This window comes from Triticum aestivum, chromosome 2B, assembly GCF_018294505.1.
Source record: "Triticum aestivum cultivar Chinese Spring chromosome 2B, IWGSC CS RefSeq v2.1, whole genome shotgun sequence".
Taxonomy (NCBI): Eukaryota; Viridiplantae; Streptophyta; class Magnoliopsida; order Poales; family Poaceae; genus Triticum; species Triticum aestivum.
The window spans coordinates 789536604-789554165 of record NC_057798.1 but is presented as its reverse complement, the minus strand read 5'-3'; the positions used below and the strand labels follow the sequence as shown (position 1 = coordinate 789554165).

The window sequence follows — 17562 nt, the reverse complement described above, 5'->3', positions numbered from 1 at the left end:
CTATAGCTGACACCCACCTTATTCTAGTGGATCTTTTCTGCATCAAGGTTCTGCAGTTAATCTTCACATTACTCATAGCTAACAGTAATACCAAGAGAAAAACCGAAGTTGTTTGTAAAAAAAGGCAAACTAAACTTTTTTAGTTAGAACTTAGTGACACACCCTAGCGTTTATTGGCAGTATTTATCAAAGCATATCATTTTTACTTATAATTTGGACATCATACCGACATGTCAGAACATGGATCTAAGACTTCTAGGTGAGTAATATGACATTTTAGAGCTTAGAATTAAGATAAGCGGCTTCAAGTTTACTCAGTGTAGGAGGGGTGTATGGGCTGGGCAACAATGACATACACAGCTGATGAAAAATCATTGATTGGGCTAAAATGCAATGTAATATCATATTATAATCAATGAGGATTCAAGCAAAAAAAATTGATATGGTCATCAACAAATTGGTCTGTACCTTGTCGCAAGGAAGACACTCGAGGAAACTGGAATACTTAGTGGGATTTCCATGCCATCCATCACGGGAGCATCAGACAATCGAGGATGGAAGAGAGAGAGAAAAATCATGTAGTGATGGTTGCTAGCCCGCAATCGGAGGAATCAAAGCAACAAGGAAAGAGATGATAGGGGCATGAGCATGGGGGAAAGGGATACACCACAGTTCACCCTGCCAACGCTCGCCTTTCAATCACCAGCACGGCTAGCCAAGGGAAAGAAGATAGAGGAACCCCAAGTTAATGCATGGAGGAGAGGGGCATCACCTCGCTGGGCGTACCACTGGTGGACAAAAGAATCTCGATGGAAAAAGAGAGGGGAAGGGGTGTCACCTTGGCGCTTGCCATTGTTGAGACATGCCCAACGGATAGGGGTGGAGAGGCATCACACCAGTGGGATAGGGGGTTGCATGGAAGGGTGAGGGTATGGGTAGGTGAAGGCAGGGTAAGTTTTTACTCCCTCCATTTCTAAATATAAGTCTTTTTAGAGATTTCAATGTGAACTACATACGTAGCAAAATGAGTGAATCTACACTCTAAAATAGGTCTAGATACATCCACATGTAGTCTGTATTAAATTCTCTAAAAATACTTATATTTAGAAAAGGAGAAAGTATTTAGTTGAGGTTTTGATAAAGATTTGATTTGATTTGTTGAGTTAATGCAGGAGGTGCGACGTACACGAGAAAAATCAAACGAATTAGGGACAAAGGGTGAAGGCCAACGTTCAAAAACCAACTCCACTATAACAGTAACCTTAAAAAAGAGATTGTAAGACCGGATCATGATGCTGGGATGAAGCCATAACCAAGAGACAGAACCATTTCCCATGATCGAATGCTCGACCTCTTACTGACCGAATCTAACCCAGACTTCTTGGTTGGTATTTAACCCGGTCGGCTGAAAACCGAAATGCTTATCGAGCTCTAAAATATAAACCTATATTGCCTTTTTAACGGCCAAACTTTCTAGTGTTTGGTTAATTTCGCTGAAAAATATTGTCTGTGTTCTTAATGTCAAACAGATAAAATAGGAAAAATATATACTTTTACAACGGATCTAATGATATTCAATTGATGTCATAAATGCTGGCATTCTTTCCATAGAATTAGACAAACAAACGTGGTGATTTCTGATTTTTTTAGGAAGATTTTGACAAGGGGGCTGCTAATCCTAATCCTAATCAAGAGTTCCCGTCGCTGCGTTCAGGCAGCCGCCGGCGACCAGTGACTGCTTCCGCAGTCCATCGCCCAAAAGGAAGCTGAGACCAGCGTCCAGCCGCCAGCGCGCCCACCCTACCCGAGCTCACCCCCATCGGCAGCCGCCGCCGCCGCGTTACTGCGCGCAGTGGACGAGCGCCATTATTTGATCCTCTGATTCTTTCCCCACGTTGGGCGATACTTCCTATGCGCCACCGCCGCCCGCGGATCACACAGCGGCAGCAGTAGCGCGAGGGAGGTACTGAGAGGCCGAAAGATTCGGATCGATGGAGATCCGCGCCCGCGCGCCCGGAAAGATCATCCTCGCCGGCGAGCACGCCGTCGTCCACGGCTCCTCCGCCGTCGCCGCCGCCATCGACCTCTACACGCAGTCCTCCCTCCACCTGCCCCCCTCAGGTCCCCTCCCCGGACCTAACAACTGAATCCCACTCTCGATTCCTTCCTGATCGTCACTGACGCTCTTACTTTCGCCGTTTGCTTCGTCTTTCGCAGGGGATGGCGGCGCCGGCGAGGTGGAGGTCGACCTGACAGACACGGGCCTCGCCTTCTCGTGGCCATGCTCGCGCCTCCTCGAGGCGCTGGGGGAGACCTGCCGCAAGGCGGAGCTGCAGGCCCCGAGGCCCTGCTCCCCGGAGGAGCTGGCCGCCATTGCCAAGCTCGTGGAGCTGCACGAGATACCCGAGGCCAAGATCTGGCTCTCCGCCGGCCTCTCCGCGTTCCTCTACCTCTACACCTCCATCCTGGGGTCGGTTGGCTGGCAACTCCCCCAAATCAAATCTTGTGGTAATGCTGAACCTTCCTGACACTAAACTTGATGCAACTTCTTGTGCAGGTGTAGGCCTGGGAAGGTCGTGGTGAGCTCTGGCCTGCCCATGGGCGCGGGGCTTGGTTCGTCGGCTGCGTTCTCCGTGTCGTTGTCGGGCGCGCTGCTGACGGCAGCAGGCGTGGTTCATCCTGAAGGCGCCGTTGGCGGAACAGAGTGGCAATTGTTGGGGAAGGATCATCTTGAGCTGGTTAACACGTGGGCGTTCCAGGGGGAAAAGATCATTCATGGCAAGCCTTCTGGCATTGACAACGCTGTCAGCACTTTTGGTATGTTGTTACTCTTGATTGGTCAAAATATTTCAATTCGCGCCAAAATGCGTTACAACTACTACAATATTTCCTGTGGAGAAATCAGTATTGTGGTTATATGTGGTTGTTTCATGAACCTGAATATGAGTATTCTGTAAGTACGTTAAAAGTTTAAATCGGTAAAGTGTGTCCCATCTATTGCCAACTAAATGTCAAGCCTTCTGGCATTGACAACGCTGTCAGCACTTTCGGTATGTTGTTCCTCTTGATTGGTTAGAATCTTTCAATTCGCGCCAAAATCCGTTGTGACTTGATTTTTTCCTGTAGTGGAGAAATCAGTATTGAGGTTATATGTGGTTGTTTCATGAACCTATTCCTCAGTGCCGCTGCCTTTGAACATTAAAAGGTTAAATCGGTAACTGCCTGTTATTGCCAACTAAAGTGTGCCTCATCTTGTACTTTTAACTTGAATATGAGTATTCTGTAAGTAAAGGAGTTCAGTCATGAAAATCTCACCCGTGTCATTTCATACTAGAAAGATCTTGTATTTTTAACTTAAATTGGAGTATCTATCACTTTACATGTCATTGGGATTTAAATACTTCTGCTACGTGACTATTAGGAAGCATGATCAAATTCAAGAAGGGAGAATTGACGAACCTCAAATCTGGCAATCCAGTCAAAATGCTCATTACTGATACAAGGGTTGGTAGGAACACCAAGGCTCTGGTTGCTGGTGTGTCTGAAAGAGCATCTAGGCACCCCGATGCTATGGCTTCCGTCTTCCATGCAGTGAACACCATTAGTGAAGAGCTTTCCAGCATTGTCGAGTTAGCTGCTACTGATGAGATAGCCATGACCTCAAAGGAAGAAAAGCTGGCAGAACTCATGGAGATGAACCAAGGGTTGCTCCAGTGCATGGGAGTCAGCCATTCTTCTATAGAAACCGTGCTGCGCTCGACATTGAAGTATAACTTGGTCTCGAAGCTCACCGGAGCTGGTGGTGGAGGCTGTGTTTTGACGTTGATACCAACTCGTATCCTTTTATATCTTATTACTTGTGTAGCTTTTATATCGCTTAAAAATACCATAGATCCAGCACATCATTTCCTTTCAGTTGATTTCTTCATGACATTTTAACTGAATGTTTCCAGAAATCAAAGTGTGTACAAATGCAGTCTTTGGCATTCTGTTAGTGAAGAATGTCAATATTAGAGTGATTTGCCAGTAAAAGCTAGATCCCTGTCACTTGACATTTTTACATGTGAAGATTTTCTGAATTGTTATTTAGTAATTCTGTCAAAACTTATTAATGTAGCAAGGAGGAACTGGAAATTGCTTAATGCTTACTGATGGTTTGTACTTGTCAAGATCCTTTAATTTCTCTGTGGTACAACTGTGCCCACTTAATGAATAGGTCTGTTAGATGCATGCAAACCAAGACTTTCAGAGTTCTTGTATGCTGGTTTAATCTGGAATGCTTAATATATGTTTGGTACTCTTTTTAGTTTCAACAAACATTTTGATATATAATCCGTTTGTCTATATCTACCGACTTAGCAGCGATGCTTCCTTGACATCATAAATTTCAGTGTTGTCCAAGTTAGTTTTGGAGAAGGTCACCACGGAGCTAGAATCGCATGGTTTCCGCTGCTTCAAAGTCGAGGTCGGTGGACAAGGTCTTCAGATTCACCAAGGATAAGATAATGCTCGCTCCTGCTTCAGTGGAGATGTTGTACACTATTTTTAGGTTTGCTTGACCTTCCGAGACGAAAGCATTCTTCCTATTCTGTGCCTAGCAGACCACTCACTGTATCAATCAATAAGCGAGTTTATCAGTCGCATGATTGTTGTTGTATCAGATCAATAAACCATGTTCCATAGTCGGGCGTGGTTGGAAGGAATATTTGAGGTGCCATGTTGCATCTGATCTCATGTATCATTGTTATCAAAGTTGAGTTCATTGGGTTGGGTCATTTTTCTTGTAATAAATAACTCTCTGCCTGCTCTTTTGTGTGTGTAAGCATTTGCAGTTTTGGTATCATTGAGTGCCCACCAATTGTAATTACAGTGAGCTCTGATTGGAAGTGTAGGGTTGTGCTCATGTTTTGTAAATGTCTGTAGATAACATTTACAATTCGCATGGAAAAGGTTAGGGGGAGATCCGGCATGTCAATGCGATTCTACAACACCCAATGCTAGTACAGCTTTGTAATTTCATAGTACTAGTATTTAGCGTGTTTATGTAGTACAGTACTATTTATTTATGCGTTGGTTCGTTTTAGTGCTGATGAATATGATCTGTAGCTTCAGTTGAATAGTCCCTCCGTTCACAAATATAAGATGTTTTAGATATTTCAATACACTACATATAGACTGGAATAAATGAACAAATACACTAAAACGTGGCTATTACATCCAATTCAGAAAAAAAAATCAGAGCATCTTATATTTGTGAACGGAGGGGGTACATCACCATTTCAGCTCTCTTTTTCCTCTACCGCCAGTTTAAAATATTTCGAGTGCGGCTAATCTGCACCCGGGCTCAGCTGCACCCACGCTTAGAAAAAAATTCAAAAAAATACTAGAAAAATTCAAAAAATTCCAAATTTTTTCTTGGTGGTAGATAATTTGACGCGTGAGGTGCGCCCCAAAATTCAACTCATTTGAGCATCTGAGCAGCTCTCGGCAAAAAAGACAAAATCAGGGTCTGTAAAAATGTTTACTGTTCACGCACTGTTTTGACACCGATTTGTCTTTTTTGCCGAGAGCTACTCAGATGTCCAAATAAGTTGAATTTTGGGGCGCACCTCACGCATTAAATTATCTACCAGCACAAAAAAAAATTGGAATTTTTTGAATTTTTGTAGTATTTTTTTTGAATTTTTTGCTGAGAGGGAGCAGATGAGCCCGGGCACCGTTTTGAGTTTTCGAAATATTTCGCCTTATTTTGTTTTTTCTCATGACACAACTAAAAATTACTTGCAAGGTAAGAAAACTTATCTGGAGATTGTTATTGTCTGACTGACATTTTTCCGTAACATACTACTCCCGCTGTAAACAAATACAGTATAAGACGTTTTGACAGTTTAACCAAAACATCTTACATTTGTTTACAGAGGGCATGGTACATAGGTACAGGCGCACAGGCTTCACAGTACGTTACTGATACCGATCGACCAAGCAACTACCGGGTATGTACCTTACAGTACACTAGGTACAATTAAGTGTTCACCTAAACTTTGAAATTTAGCATGAAAAAAGTCCCATCCCACGTTCTGTAAACATAAACAAAAACATAAAATGCATGACATTCAGACTATCAGGGTGATTTTCTTTTGTATTGGGTAAGACATTGCATCAATCCATCATCTATTTGTGAAACATTTTACAACATTCTTCGCATACATCAGGGGAAGGGGGGCTGTAAGATCAGTCACATGCTACTCAAATGCTTGCGCATGTCGAAAGGCAATAAAAGTAGCCATTCGGGTACCACACGGTCGTCGTATCAATCCTCACTACTACTTCAGAGAAAAAGTATCACCATATCCTCAGGTCGTCCGTGACCCTCAGGGATCAGGACAGCGAAACCTTCCGGAGGGTTTTCGACATGTAAGGTCAGAAGAATCTTATTGTTCGTTGGCCTGAAAGGAAACAGTTGCACGGCTTCAGTCACGGTTTACAGATTGACAGACAGTTTTCACCAACGTAAAGAGGGAAGAGATGCTTGTTGATAGGTAAACATCTCACCTTGTCTAAGATTCGCACATGCCATGAATCAATCCTGCGAGGTGAGTTAGGTTCGCCATAGTTTGGACCATGCTGGGGCTTGTTCCTTAGGAGAGGCAGCCTTGCAGGCACCGCATCATCGTCACTGTCGTATTCGATTTCATTTTCGGGCCCAAGGGCCCTAAGTACCATTGCAAGAATGATTGATAGTGCCTGCGAATAATCAAATGTTATTGTTATTGTTGCTGTTACTAAGTTTGTTATGATAGTCTCTGAAAAGTACAGTGGCAGACTGGTTGTGAGCCAAACCAGTAGTGGAAGGTACAAATAAAACTATGGTACTCCCTCCGTTCCAAAATAGATGACCCAACTTTGTACTAAAATAGATGACCCAACTTTGTACTAAAGTTAGTATAAAGTTGAGTCATCTATTTTGAAACGGAGGGAGTACTATTTAGAAGTCTAATATGGTTATTTGGCCAAGCAGTCAGCATTTCCTTTTTCCCCTACATGTTGCCACCATACTTGTTATATCTACACAGCTGTTTGGTTAAAAGCACAAGAAGCAAGAGGTGGAAGACTTGAGCAGAGAATCGCTCACCTGAGCAGCCACCACCGAGAGGGCCACCCACTCACATATGTCAAAATTTGATCTCACGAAATGCTTGAATTCATCAAACTTCCCGGATGGGTCATCTGGGAAATCCTGCAGGTTTGGGGATTATCAGACCATCATCACAAATCAAATAGCTGATATATATATTAGAAATAGCAAGTACATATAGCAGTTGAAGTGCTTCTTACCTCCTCCCAGTAGCTATTCAGAAATACATCAGCGGCGATTGCAGCTTCCAGTATCACAAGCAAGAATACAAAGATCATGTGCTACATACATGTCAGGTTAAGGCAAAATAGTTCATGTCACCAGGGCACAGTACATCTAAGGTCATAAGAGCTCCAAGAACACAACTGGGACTAGGGAGATTTCAGCGAACTATTATTAGGAGCCAACGGTTCCATTTCGAAACTTACCTGCTAGCAATTTCCTTCTTTTTTTGGAAATATCATTAATACTTTAAATGGAGATATCATTAATGGGAATAAAAGAAGAAATGTTTGGCCTCTATGTGACAACACAATAGGCTTTGAGGAATTTTGATAAACCAGCAGCAAGTGCCGCACAAGCCGCTTTCAAGGATACACAAGACAGGCAGGGGTTGTTTGCCGTTTCGGCGGCGATGTGACCCGAGCAAGTCAGCAAGCACATGATGATCCCCAGGCTGAGAAGAGTGTAGATAAACCTGCACAACAAGCGAATTCTTTTCAATCAAAACAGCCATTCCATATTCGTGGCATGGATTCCTAATTTGTCAAGCCCAACTAAATATACGCAAGCAAGACACCTGAAAATTCCTTGAATACTGGTGGCATGGATTCCTAATAAATTTGTCAGGCCCAACAAAAAAAACATGGTAGTAGCATAAACCATCCGGTGCACACCGCCGCGTCGAGGCGTCGACGTCGTAACAGCAAAGCAAAGGGGAAGATGCCGATCACTAGAGACGTGTCTAAGTTGGGGAAAGCGATTGTTGAGCACAAATCGCTGTTGTTTCTTTATCCTCCATGAGTGCTCCAGCATAGCCCACCAATCAACTGCCCACCAAATACATCCATCCGTCCGTCCGTCCGTTGCATCACGTCGTGACGACACATCGCAGCCGCCACCTAAATTTGGAGGGGCGGCGCAATTCCACCGTAACCACCGAATGGCACTTGCAGCCATCCGTCCACTGCTTTTTGTTTTCGTCACTGCACACAAATTTGCTGCAATAGTGGCTGCTGAGTATCCCGCCCGTCAGCAATCACGAAAAAAGGGGGGCCGCTTTTGGGCTTGGTTCGGTTCCTACGACACTTCTCGATCCCTCCCCTTCTCTCTCTCGTTGGTTCTAGCAAGGAACTGATCCTGATCCTCTGTTGTTGCTACGCCGGTGAAACAGTGCAGCGGATACGCGCATTTCGCTGGGAATCCGGTCGGAGGTGGGTGCGGCGGGTGGTCGGGCGACGGATTTCGCCGCGAAATCGGTCGGAGGAATCGGGAGCGGCGGCAAGAATGGGGGGAATAAAACAGCAAATCCAGCGGTAAGCAGCTAGGCGAAAGCAGAGATTGCGACGCGAGTCGCCGCGCTACGCGAGATCTGCCTGTGGAGTTGAGGGGGAGGGGAGGGTACCAGGGGGCGGGGAGGTGGCCGGCGGCCTGCTGGGACCAGGCGCGGAGCACCCAGAGCGCGTAGAGGATGACGGCCATGCCGGCGAGCCCCACGACGGAGTTGGCCGCCTTGAGCGCCGTCTGCACGCAGCTCCGCACCGCCGCGCGCCCCGCCATGCCCTCCGTCTCCCCTCCGCCGACCACCAGCTCTCCGTCCGGCAGGCGGCTCCCCAAGCTCAACTTTTTTGCCTCTGTGGGAGCGGCAGCGGTCGCAGGTTGGGTGGGGGGAGGAATGGGGGCGGGGCTGCCGCGGGAGACCGCAGCTGGAGTTTGACGGTGGCGTGGGGGGGACGGGTGGGGAAGAGAAAGAAAAGACTTGTGAAGACCGGAGAGCGGAGCGGAGGAGTGGGGGTGGGGGTGGGGTTGAGGTTGAGCGGCGGGGCGGGCGGAGGCGGACGGACGTGACGACTCGCCGGGAAACGGGAAATGGATATGCGATTTAGAAATTTGGGACAGCGATGGTTACTCACTTGTGTTGAAGTTATTAATAACGTAATGTCGACCGTAGATGTGGAGGTGCTTGTTTGTACGTACTCGATACATCCGTATTTACTCACGTATATCTCCGTATTTAATTCTACATGGCTTCGCAATCTCCTCTTGTCCATGTCCATCGGCGCAAAAGAAACCCCACCTCGCCCATGGCCGTACAAGGTTATGGTTTGTGTTTGCGGTTTCTCAACGCCCAATTGTCTTAAGACTACCGCACAACTCTTTCGAAAAAAAGAGACTTACACATAACATGTTTGCATCCATCGACCATGGCTGAAATTTAGGGTGGTCGTTTTTTTCAGACGTCTGAAACCAAAGGTGGTCGTTGGTTAGTGTGTGGTGGAAAATCCCCGCATTATTCGTGTGCTCGTAAATGTTGACTCAATATCTCCACATTTAATTCATGTATGCCCCCGCGATCACCTATTTTATGATCCAAAAAATCCGCTCTTTTAAGCCCGATATGAAGATTCTTGTCCAAGATCATTGGGCATTTCAGCCGCCCTATCGTCTTGATTAATGCACATAAGTCATCGTATTCTTGTAGTTATGTATACTTAACCACTTCATTGTCCGTGAACTCGGCATAACTCAGAGGTTTAGTTTTGTTGTGTTGGAAGCAGCCAACATCGGTTCAAGTCCTAGATTTGGCATGGATGGTCACATTTTTTTAGGTTTACTAGATCAATAATGGCGCGCGTTGCCGCGCCCATCTATTTTGACAATATATTGATAGTAAGTTCCATAAGTATATAAGGAAGCCCTTTGATCGCTAAATTTGAAGGTAAAGTCATTTTTATCAAGAAAAATGATTACTCATTAGGCATTAAAATAATTGGCATCACTTACCAAAATGTCAACAGACAAAGGCAAAAGAAAAGCAAACATATTTTCTCATAAGTGGAGTCATGACAAAATTTAGAGGTTATGAGAAAATGATTATCTCAAGAAAGCGTTCCTACCGCCAACTAAAAAGAAAGCAAAGAACATTACATCACAAGCTCTTGTTCTTATATTCCCACATCATTTATGTTTTTGCAGATAGGCAGTGCAAAAGAAAATGTTAATCTAGTCAACATCCATCAATTCACCATCATAAAATAAGATATACAAAGCAAGAAGATATAACATCACATCTTGATATGTGGACTTTACAACCACCGGTAGAAATAGTTCCATGACATGTGCTTGTACCTTTGAACGGTGTCCTTCCAATCTGGATCTTTTGGTCTTTCCATACTTGTGCTCGTCAAAGAAAATGTGCCTTTCTCAACCTAGATCTTTCAATCAAGTACCACCACATCCTACATTAAGATAGCACAAATCATTAACATGTAGCAATACGATATGAGAAAGCATATAGTTTTACTGATTATATATTTTTGATCTTTTTATAACATGAAGATATCTACAGTGTTGAAATAAACAAAGTGTTGTACTCATAGTGGCCTGTAATCCTACACATGATCAAATAGTTTGCCAACTTTCTATTTTGTGGAATAAAAAGGACGCATAGATTAACTAAATCCCATGAAATGAGGGAACTCAGCAGCTAGAGAAGAGGGCTGTGCAGAACTTCGGAGTGCCGAAGTTGGTTAAGTCAGAGTATATCCTAAACAGGCAGAACAAATAGAGCTAGTCCGTGGGATAACTTAACGAGGAAAGTCAAAAGCTACAAATAGTTCCAATTGTAATAATGTGTCCTCTTGGTACTTCTCACAGAATTAGTAAACTACATTTACCCATACAAACGAGAAGTCCACTACAAATATAGCCGAAAAGGAGAAATGACGATTTTATTCTTGTCATAGATGTTCATGGTGATCGAAGCTGGCCAAGCTTCAGAAAGGATAAGCTCATAACCTGAAAAATATTCTGCTTTACTTATTTTCTCTGAGGCTAAATATTTTCTTAGTACAATAAAAGCAATGTTTAGTGGGTTCAGGTTGTGCTAGCATGACAAAATCTTAGTCATGGACCCAGTCTCACCCATGAAAGTCTTAAGTCATGTTAATGGTTCAACTAATTGATGGACAATAGAAGATGACAAAACCATAAAACTCCATGCAAAAGGTCTCACATGTGGCTCATAGTAAGTATTGTAACATACTCCCTCCTGCAAAAACGTCTTATATTTTGGTACAGAGGTAGTATATATCAATGGTTAGCTCTGCTTAGAAAATTATCCTAGAGGCAACAGGCAAGTGCAGAGTCACAAAAACATGTGATACAAAAAGTTTGACAATGGTAACTCAGTAATGAGTAAAGCAACTATGCCAACAATTTAAAAGGGTCTACATAGGGATCGTAACAATGCTAAGAGCATCTCCAGCCGTTGGAGCCCCCAAGAACACCACCGAACCAAAAAAGTTGGTTCTTGGGGGTCATCCGGCGAAATATGGAGGCATGAGGAGGGAATCTTCCGAGTCACACCCCACCCCAAGCAAAAGTTTGTGAGGAGAATGATTAAGTGGGCCGAGAAAAAGGACACGTGGGGTGATACGATTCGCTGAAACTTTCGCCGGCGCCCCCAAGAGGCCCCCAGCGCGCTGGGTTTCGCCTGGGTTTGCCGGCGGTATTTCAACATCCTGGGGGCGCTGGGGGCGTGACTGGGCCGTTTTTCAGCAAAAAGCGCCGTCCGAGCCCAAAACCGAGCCTAAAAAGGTGTCCTGGGGAGCATCCTGGGGGGAAGGGTATGGATGCTCTAAACTCACAAAACAGGTAGACTCAAAAAATCGGAAGAAAACACTCTGTAATGATATATTAGCATGAACTCACTCACAGTCGGTTAGGACAATATCTATTGAATTAAACCCCCCCTCAAATGTCCAAGATATGCATTACTCTGTACAAAAAGGGCTTTCAAGAAGCAATTTGTCATCCTATAAGCTAGAGCAATCAACATTTAACATACTATGTTTCACTGTTATTGACTGCCCTATCTCAGAAGTTAAAATTTAACCATTTATTTTTTGCTAATGCATTTAATAAATGGGAAAGAAATGCATGGTAACCAAACAAAATGTAGGAAACCTGTAACCACGCCATTTGATATAATGAAACTAATAATTTTCAAATACCATTAGCGAAAGCTTTCAGCTTTTGATTAGTCAGACACTGGGGGAGTACTTTATGAGGTTTGTAGGTTGAATCCACCGCAAGATGTATAAACCTTATAGTTAAGCAATTAAACTCTCTTGCCTTTAAGATTATATGTGCCATCATTTATGACAAACCTTCATCCAAGCTGAAAGCAAAATTTCCCAAACTATGTGGGCATCCACATCACAATACCTCCTACAAATTCCAAGTTTTCCCACCTTCCAAATTTCTTCGTTATCTTTTATTTTGCTAGATGACAAGATTCCTGTCGTCCCATGGAAGTTATTCAAGAATTATGTTGAGTCAAATAAATTGCGTAACAAACTTGACTATTTTGGAATGTATAGATTTTATATTGAGATGCTAACTAACATCATTTTTCAAAGAGAGCATTCTAGGCTTTTTACCATATTAGTGCAAAGAAAAGAATTAATGTAACACTGGATGACTTAAAGAGGCATGTGACCATCCTCGTTGTACATATGCCAGCTTCTAGTATACTTGCTGCACAACAAATCCGAAAGTGGATTGGTTACTGTACTAATTTCGGGAGATGAAGAGAGAAAACTAAAAATAGTAATGAATACACGAAATAAATAAGAGAAACGCATAGATGTTTAGTGAACCTGGTTACGAAACTGATTCTTTAATTTCTGTGGATGTGGTTTCCCCTCAGAATTAAATGCACAAAAAACTTGAGCATCAACTCCTCTGACAAAATTGAAGTGTTTTCCAAGTTCAGTCCTTTCATTGTTAAAGCAACCAAAAGGTCATATTCTCTTCTTTCTGCTCAATTCTGTAAAAGAGAAAGAATCGATTAAAAAATTATCACCAGCATACAATTTAGACTTCAAAATACGATCAAACCGTACATAAGAGAAATTTGAGTTTATTTGGAATATCTTGGACAAGTAGATAAAAATGATTATATAGATACAATGGAACTCACAGGATTCAATCGAGTGATCAGTGATAAATCTACGGAGCCTTGTATCATGTAAAAGCACACACGTAAAGGAGATATTCCAAGTCCTAGCAAGCTGTGTGAGAGCACCTACAGCCATTTCTTTTGGGATTCTCGTGTTTTGGTCGTGTTTCTCGTGTCCTTGCGGAGTACAACCGGCGCGTCACGAAAACCGCTTCCACTCCCGCCCCCGCGCATCGGCTGCCTACGTTGCCTCGCACCGCTTCGCATCAGGCGATCACTGGCACACGAGGGACTGGACCGAGGCTAAGTTGATCGGTGACGGAGGACGCACAGAAGTAGGAGGAGAGATGCACAGACCTGTAGAGGATGGATGGAGGAAGTGACGCCGGCCGCCGTCATCGCCATGATCTGTTCTTTTGTGCGGAAAATACGACAGCGGCGGCGCACTGGAGGGGTCGGGGGTGTGGAGCGGCGGCGCACTGGAGGGGGTGCGGGAGACACAGAGAAGAATCAAGATCGTTTGTTCGGCATCCGACGCTAGCGCATGCCAGTGAACGAGATATTTCTAATTCGGCCGCGGGAATAGCAGCCCAGACATCTGGCCCAGCATCAGCCCACACGGTAGAAACGTATCTTGGACGGCCACGGACAGCCGAGAGGTGCGATCCAACGGCTTAAATCAGCCAGGACGTGAGAGAGCTCGGAACAGGTGCGGTTTTACTGTCCTTAATTCCAGGCTTTCTGGTGATATTTGTTCAATGGGAGATGGCTTTTTCATTGACAATGAGGCATTTATGTTGATTTGTTGGCTCAATCTCACAAAGATGCTTATAGAAATAGTGTGTATGTGCGTGCTTGCTGCTTCCATATAAGTGTGAATATGAGCGTGTTGTTCTACCGTATTTTTACAGCTAAACCCACTATCCACTGATGAAGTATCATTCCTTCCCTAGGAAAATATCTCTCCTCTTTTCACATGCCCATTGTAAATTAATTAGTAAGATAAATAAAATCTTAAAAATGGTGTAGTATGGTGTTTAGTGTTTACCTTGCCGCTGAAACGCATACCACATGTGCCTGCCCTCTGAAATAATCTACCACTAATGCCTTGTTAAATTTTGGCCTATAAAACAATTTGGAAGACAGGACACGACTTCCTTTGAAAGGCATCATTAATTGATCGATACTACCAATAATTGTGAAGATCAAATGGACACAGCTGCTAAACCGTACTTCTTTATGCGATATGAAAATTTTGAACAACAGTAGTTACTCATGATGTGGTTAATACTGACAGTAGATGTGGATGTAGACGTGAAAGTGTTCGGTTGGTGTGCTCGGTACCTTCATATTTATCTGTGTATCTCCGCATATTATGTTTGTATGACTTTGAAGTCATCTCGCATTTATGTATGTCGAACAAAAATCCTCTTTCCCGCATTCGTATAAAATTGTGGTTTGTACTGTGGCTTATCAACCCCTTAGTTGGCCCAAATCAAGACCAACATATAACACATTTGTATCCATTGACCATAGTTGAAATTTAAGGTGGTCATTTTCTGAGATATCTAAATCAAGGATCATAGTTGGTGGTTGGGTGGTAGAGAAAAACCCCACATTAATTTTTGTGTTCAAAAGTATGCGCCCGGTATCTTCGCATTTATTTGTGTGTGTAAAATCACCGCATATCTGCTTTTCAACCGCCTTATCACCTTCATTAATACACATTATTTGTATTATTCTTGTAAGTATTTACACTTGTGATGAGGTTAATGTCGACCGCACATGAATACACCCATTTTAGTTTTAGAAAGGATGTGACACCCGCCGGGACATGGAAATGTCGATTTGAAATTTCGGATAACGGTTGTTACTTGCGCCGAGGTTAATGTCGACCGTAAATGACCGTTCAAAAAAAAAGCATGTTCGTATTTATTTTTTATGGCTTTGTGGTAGCCTCTTTTGTGCAATGGAGGAAAATAGTAAACCCCCCGCCCCTTCCGCACCATATTAGATTGTGTCTTCCGGGGTTGCCTTTGACTATCTTGTGTCATCGACCTTTCCACAACTGTCAGATCCTCCTGACTCAAACATGTCTTAAAACATTATGCATCAGCCATGCCTAAATTTAAGTTGGTCATTTTATCGCACCGGATTATTTGTCACGCTTGATTGTTTATTGTATTCTCAAGGCACATGATAATTAATGTGAGATTATTCATCGTATTATCACAACTATGTGCACTTAACTAGCTACTATTCATAAAATCACTCGCCTCCTCTCTCATGAAAAGCCTAGGGTTTCTCTGTCTCCCGGTGGTGCTCTCTTGTGGCCTTAGCCCGGCCCTTGCCGGCGGGAGGGCTATGTTTTTAGATGTTTCATCGAGTCTTTTTAGAGTTTGTGTCTTGCTCAGGAAGATGAGAGGATGGCAGTTCCCTGAAGATGGAATAAGGTTCTCCCCGCTTAGCCCCGTCCTGGCGGTGCAACTAGCATCATCGGTGGGTGTGTGGAGGTGTGTCTCTGATGGATCTGTCCTTGGTGGATTTGCTCGGATCTGGTCGTAGTTCGTGTATGTTTGTGTTTCTTCAGGTTGGATCCTTCTATCTACGCTACTCTTCATCGACGGCGATTGTTGTTCTGCTGGTTCTATGGGGACTTAGCACGACGACTTTCTGATTGTGTACTACAACAAGTTTTGTCTGGCTTCGGCGAGGGAGAGACGATGGCGGCGCCGTGTCTTCGGATTGCTTCAGTGTTTGTAGTTGTTACTACTCCCTCCTTCCATCTATATAAGGCCTAACCCCAAATTTCATTTTTCCATCTATACAAGGCCAAACGAGCTAACCAATGCATCTCCCACTTAATTCCCCCTCGTAGGTCGCGCATGGTCGTCCTCGTGGAAACGAGATGGCGACAACATTGATTTGCATGCATGCACAAAGCGGTTACTAGGCGTGCTTCACCTCACCTCCTCATCGTTTTTCTCCACAGAGCTTTTTCTTTGGCCAATGCATGCATGAGTGGAGGAGTTATTGTTGGGCTGCATGCAGAAAAAAAAGGGAGAGATAGTTGCATGTGAGGGAGTAATAAAGAGGGAGGAGAGCGGGCTACAAGGTGAAGTACTATTCCCAATAATTGCTCCTCTTTTTATGCAACAACCTTGGTATAAGAGATTCAAAACTTAGGCCCTATATAGATGGAAGGAGGGAGTAGGTGATCTACGGATCCAAATATATTTTGTATGTTCGTTGTACTGTCATGATTAAAGATGAATAGATTGAAAATTTCCTCAAAAAGAAAACTAGCTTAGTATCCAATGGAAGAAAATCACTGCTAGGGTGCTTTGGCATGCCCATCATGCCATGCTTTGACCGCTTACCCGGTGAAACATGCACCACACGTGCCTGCCCTTTGACATAATCCGGCGCCCCCCGTTTGACTTCGAGCACGGGAGTCTAATTTGGCTGCCCGGGAATACGACCCTTTTTGTACGTTTCGCTCTGGATAATGGTTATGAATTTGGTACTTGGACTCTGTTAATTGCTGGATGTTGTACTATGGATCAGAGGAAGTGCTACTTTTTAAATTTCCAAATGGCATATTCGGCTGACTTGTACGTATTATGATCTTTATGGTATACAGAGGGAGTAAACGAGACACGTATTACAATGCAAAAAGTGCTGCCTTTTAAATTTAATTTTTACATTCTCAACGTCTTTGTACTATGGCAGTGTAGTGTTTTTTATCTGCTTATTTCTTTTTAATGAAAGGGACTGGACTAGCCCCGAACCACCGATTCCTTCCTTAAATGAAAGCGATGGAAAGTCACACTCAACTCACTAGGGAGGTCCAAACCAGGGCCCTGTCTCGTTGATACCCTACGGCAGGGCGATGGGCTACCTTCGCGTACGTATCTTTGGTACGCATACGTGCACGGTCACTAGGGATGCAGATTTAGAACCTTCAGGGGTGCTTTTCAACCCTACGTAGTTCGACTATCTTTTTAAAATTCACCGCATCTTTTGTAAATTAGTTCATTTGATTGAACTAGAGGGTCGGAGGGTACCCTTTAGGTTCCAAATTTGTATCCCTGACGGTCACATGCCCGATAGTTACTTGTGATGAGGTTTAATGTTGAACGGAGATGTGAACGTGTTTGCTTGTACTTGGCATTTTTGTATTTAATCATGTGTGTCTTTATTTTCATGTGGCTTTACGGTCCCACTCATAATTATTGGATTT

At 43.6% G+C, this 17562-nt stretch overlaps 2 protein-coding genes across 2 annotated transcripts; one reads left to right on the top strand and one right to left on the bottom strand.

Moving 5' to 3' along the window:
• Positions 1-1686: 1686 nt before the first annotated feature.
• Positions 1687-4794, top strand: LOC123047441 (mevalonate kinase). The gene is made up of 5 exons (XM_044470996.1): positions 1687-2121; positions 2218-2470; positions 2558-2817; positions 3422-3835; positions 4392-4794. Exons 1-5 carry the CDS (start codon positions 1992-1994, stop codon positions 4499-4501), a joined length of 1167 nt encoding a protein of 388 aa, XP_044326931.1. The 5' UTR covers positions 1687-1991; the 3' UTR covers positions 4502-4794.
• Positions 4795-6119: 1325 nt separating this feature from the next.
• Positions 6120-9115, bottom strand: LOC123047440 (tetraspanin-19). Its single transcript, XM_044470995.1, has 6 exons — positions 8760-9115; positions 7733-7832; positions 7336-7416; positions 7133-7237; positions 6553-6744; positions 6120-6446 (listed from the first exon to the last, which is right to left on the bottom strand). The coding sequence occupies exons 1-6, from the start codon at positions 8912-8914 to the stop codon at positions 6432-6434; spliced, it is 648 nt and encodes a 215-aa protein (XP_044326930.1). The 5' UTR covers positions 8915-9115; the 3' UTR covers positions 6120-6431.
• Between the last annotated feature and the right edge of the window lie 8447 nt (positions 9116-17562).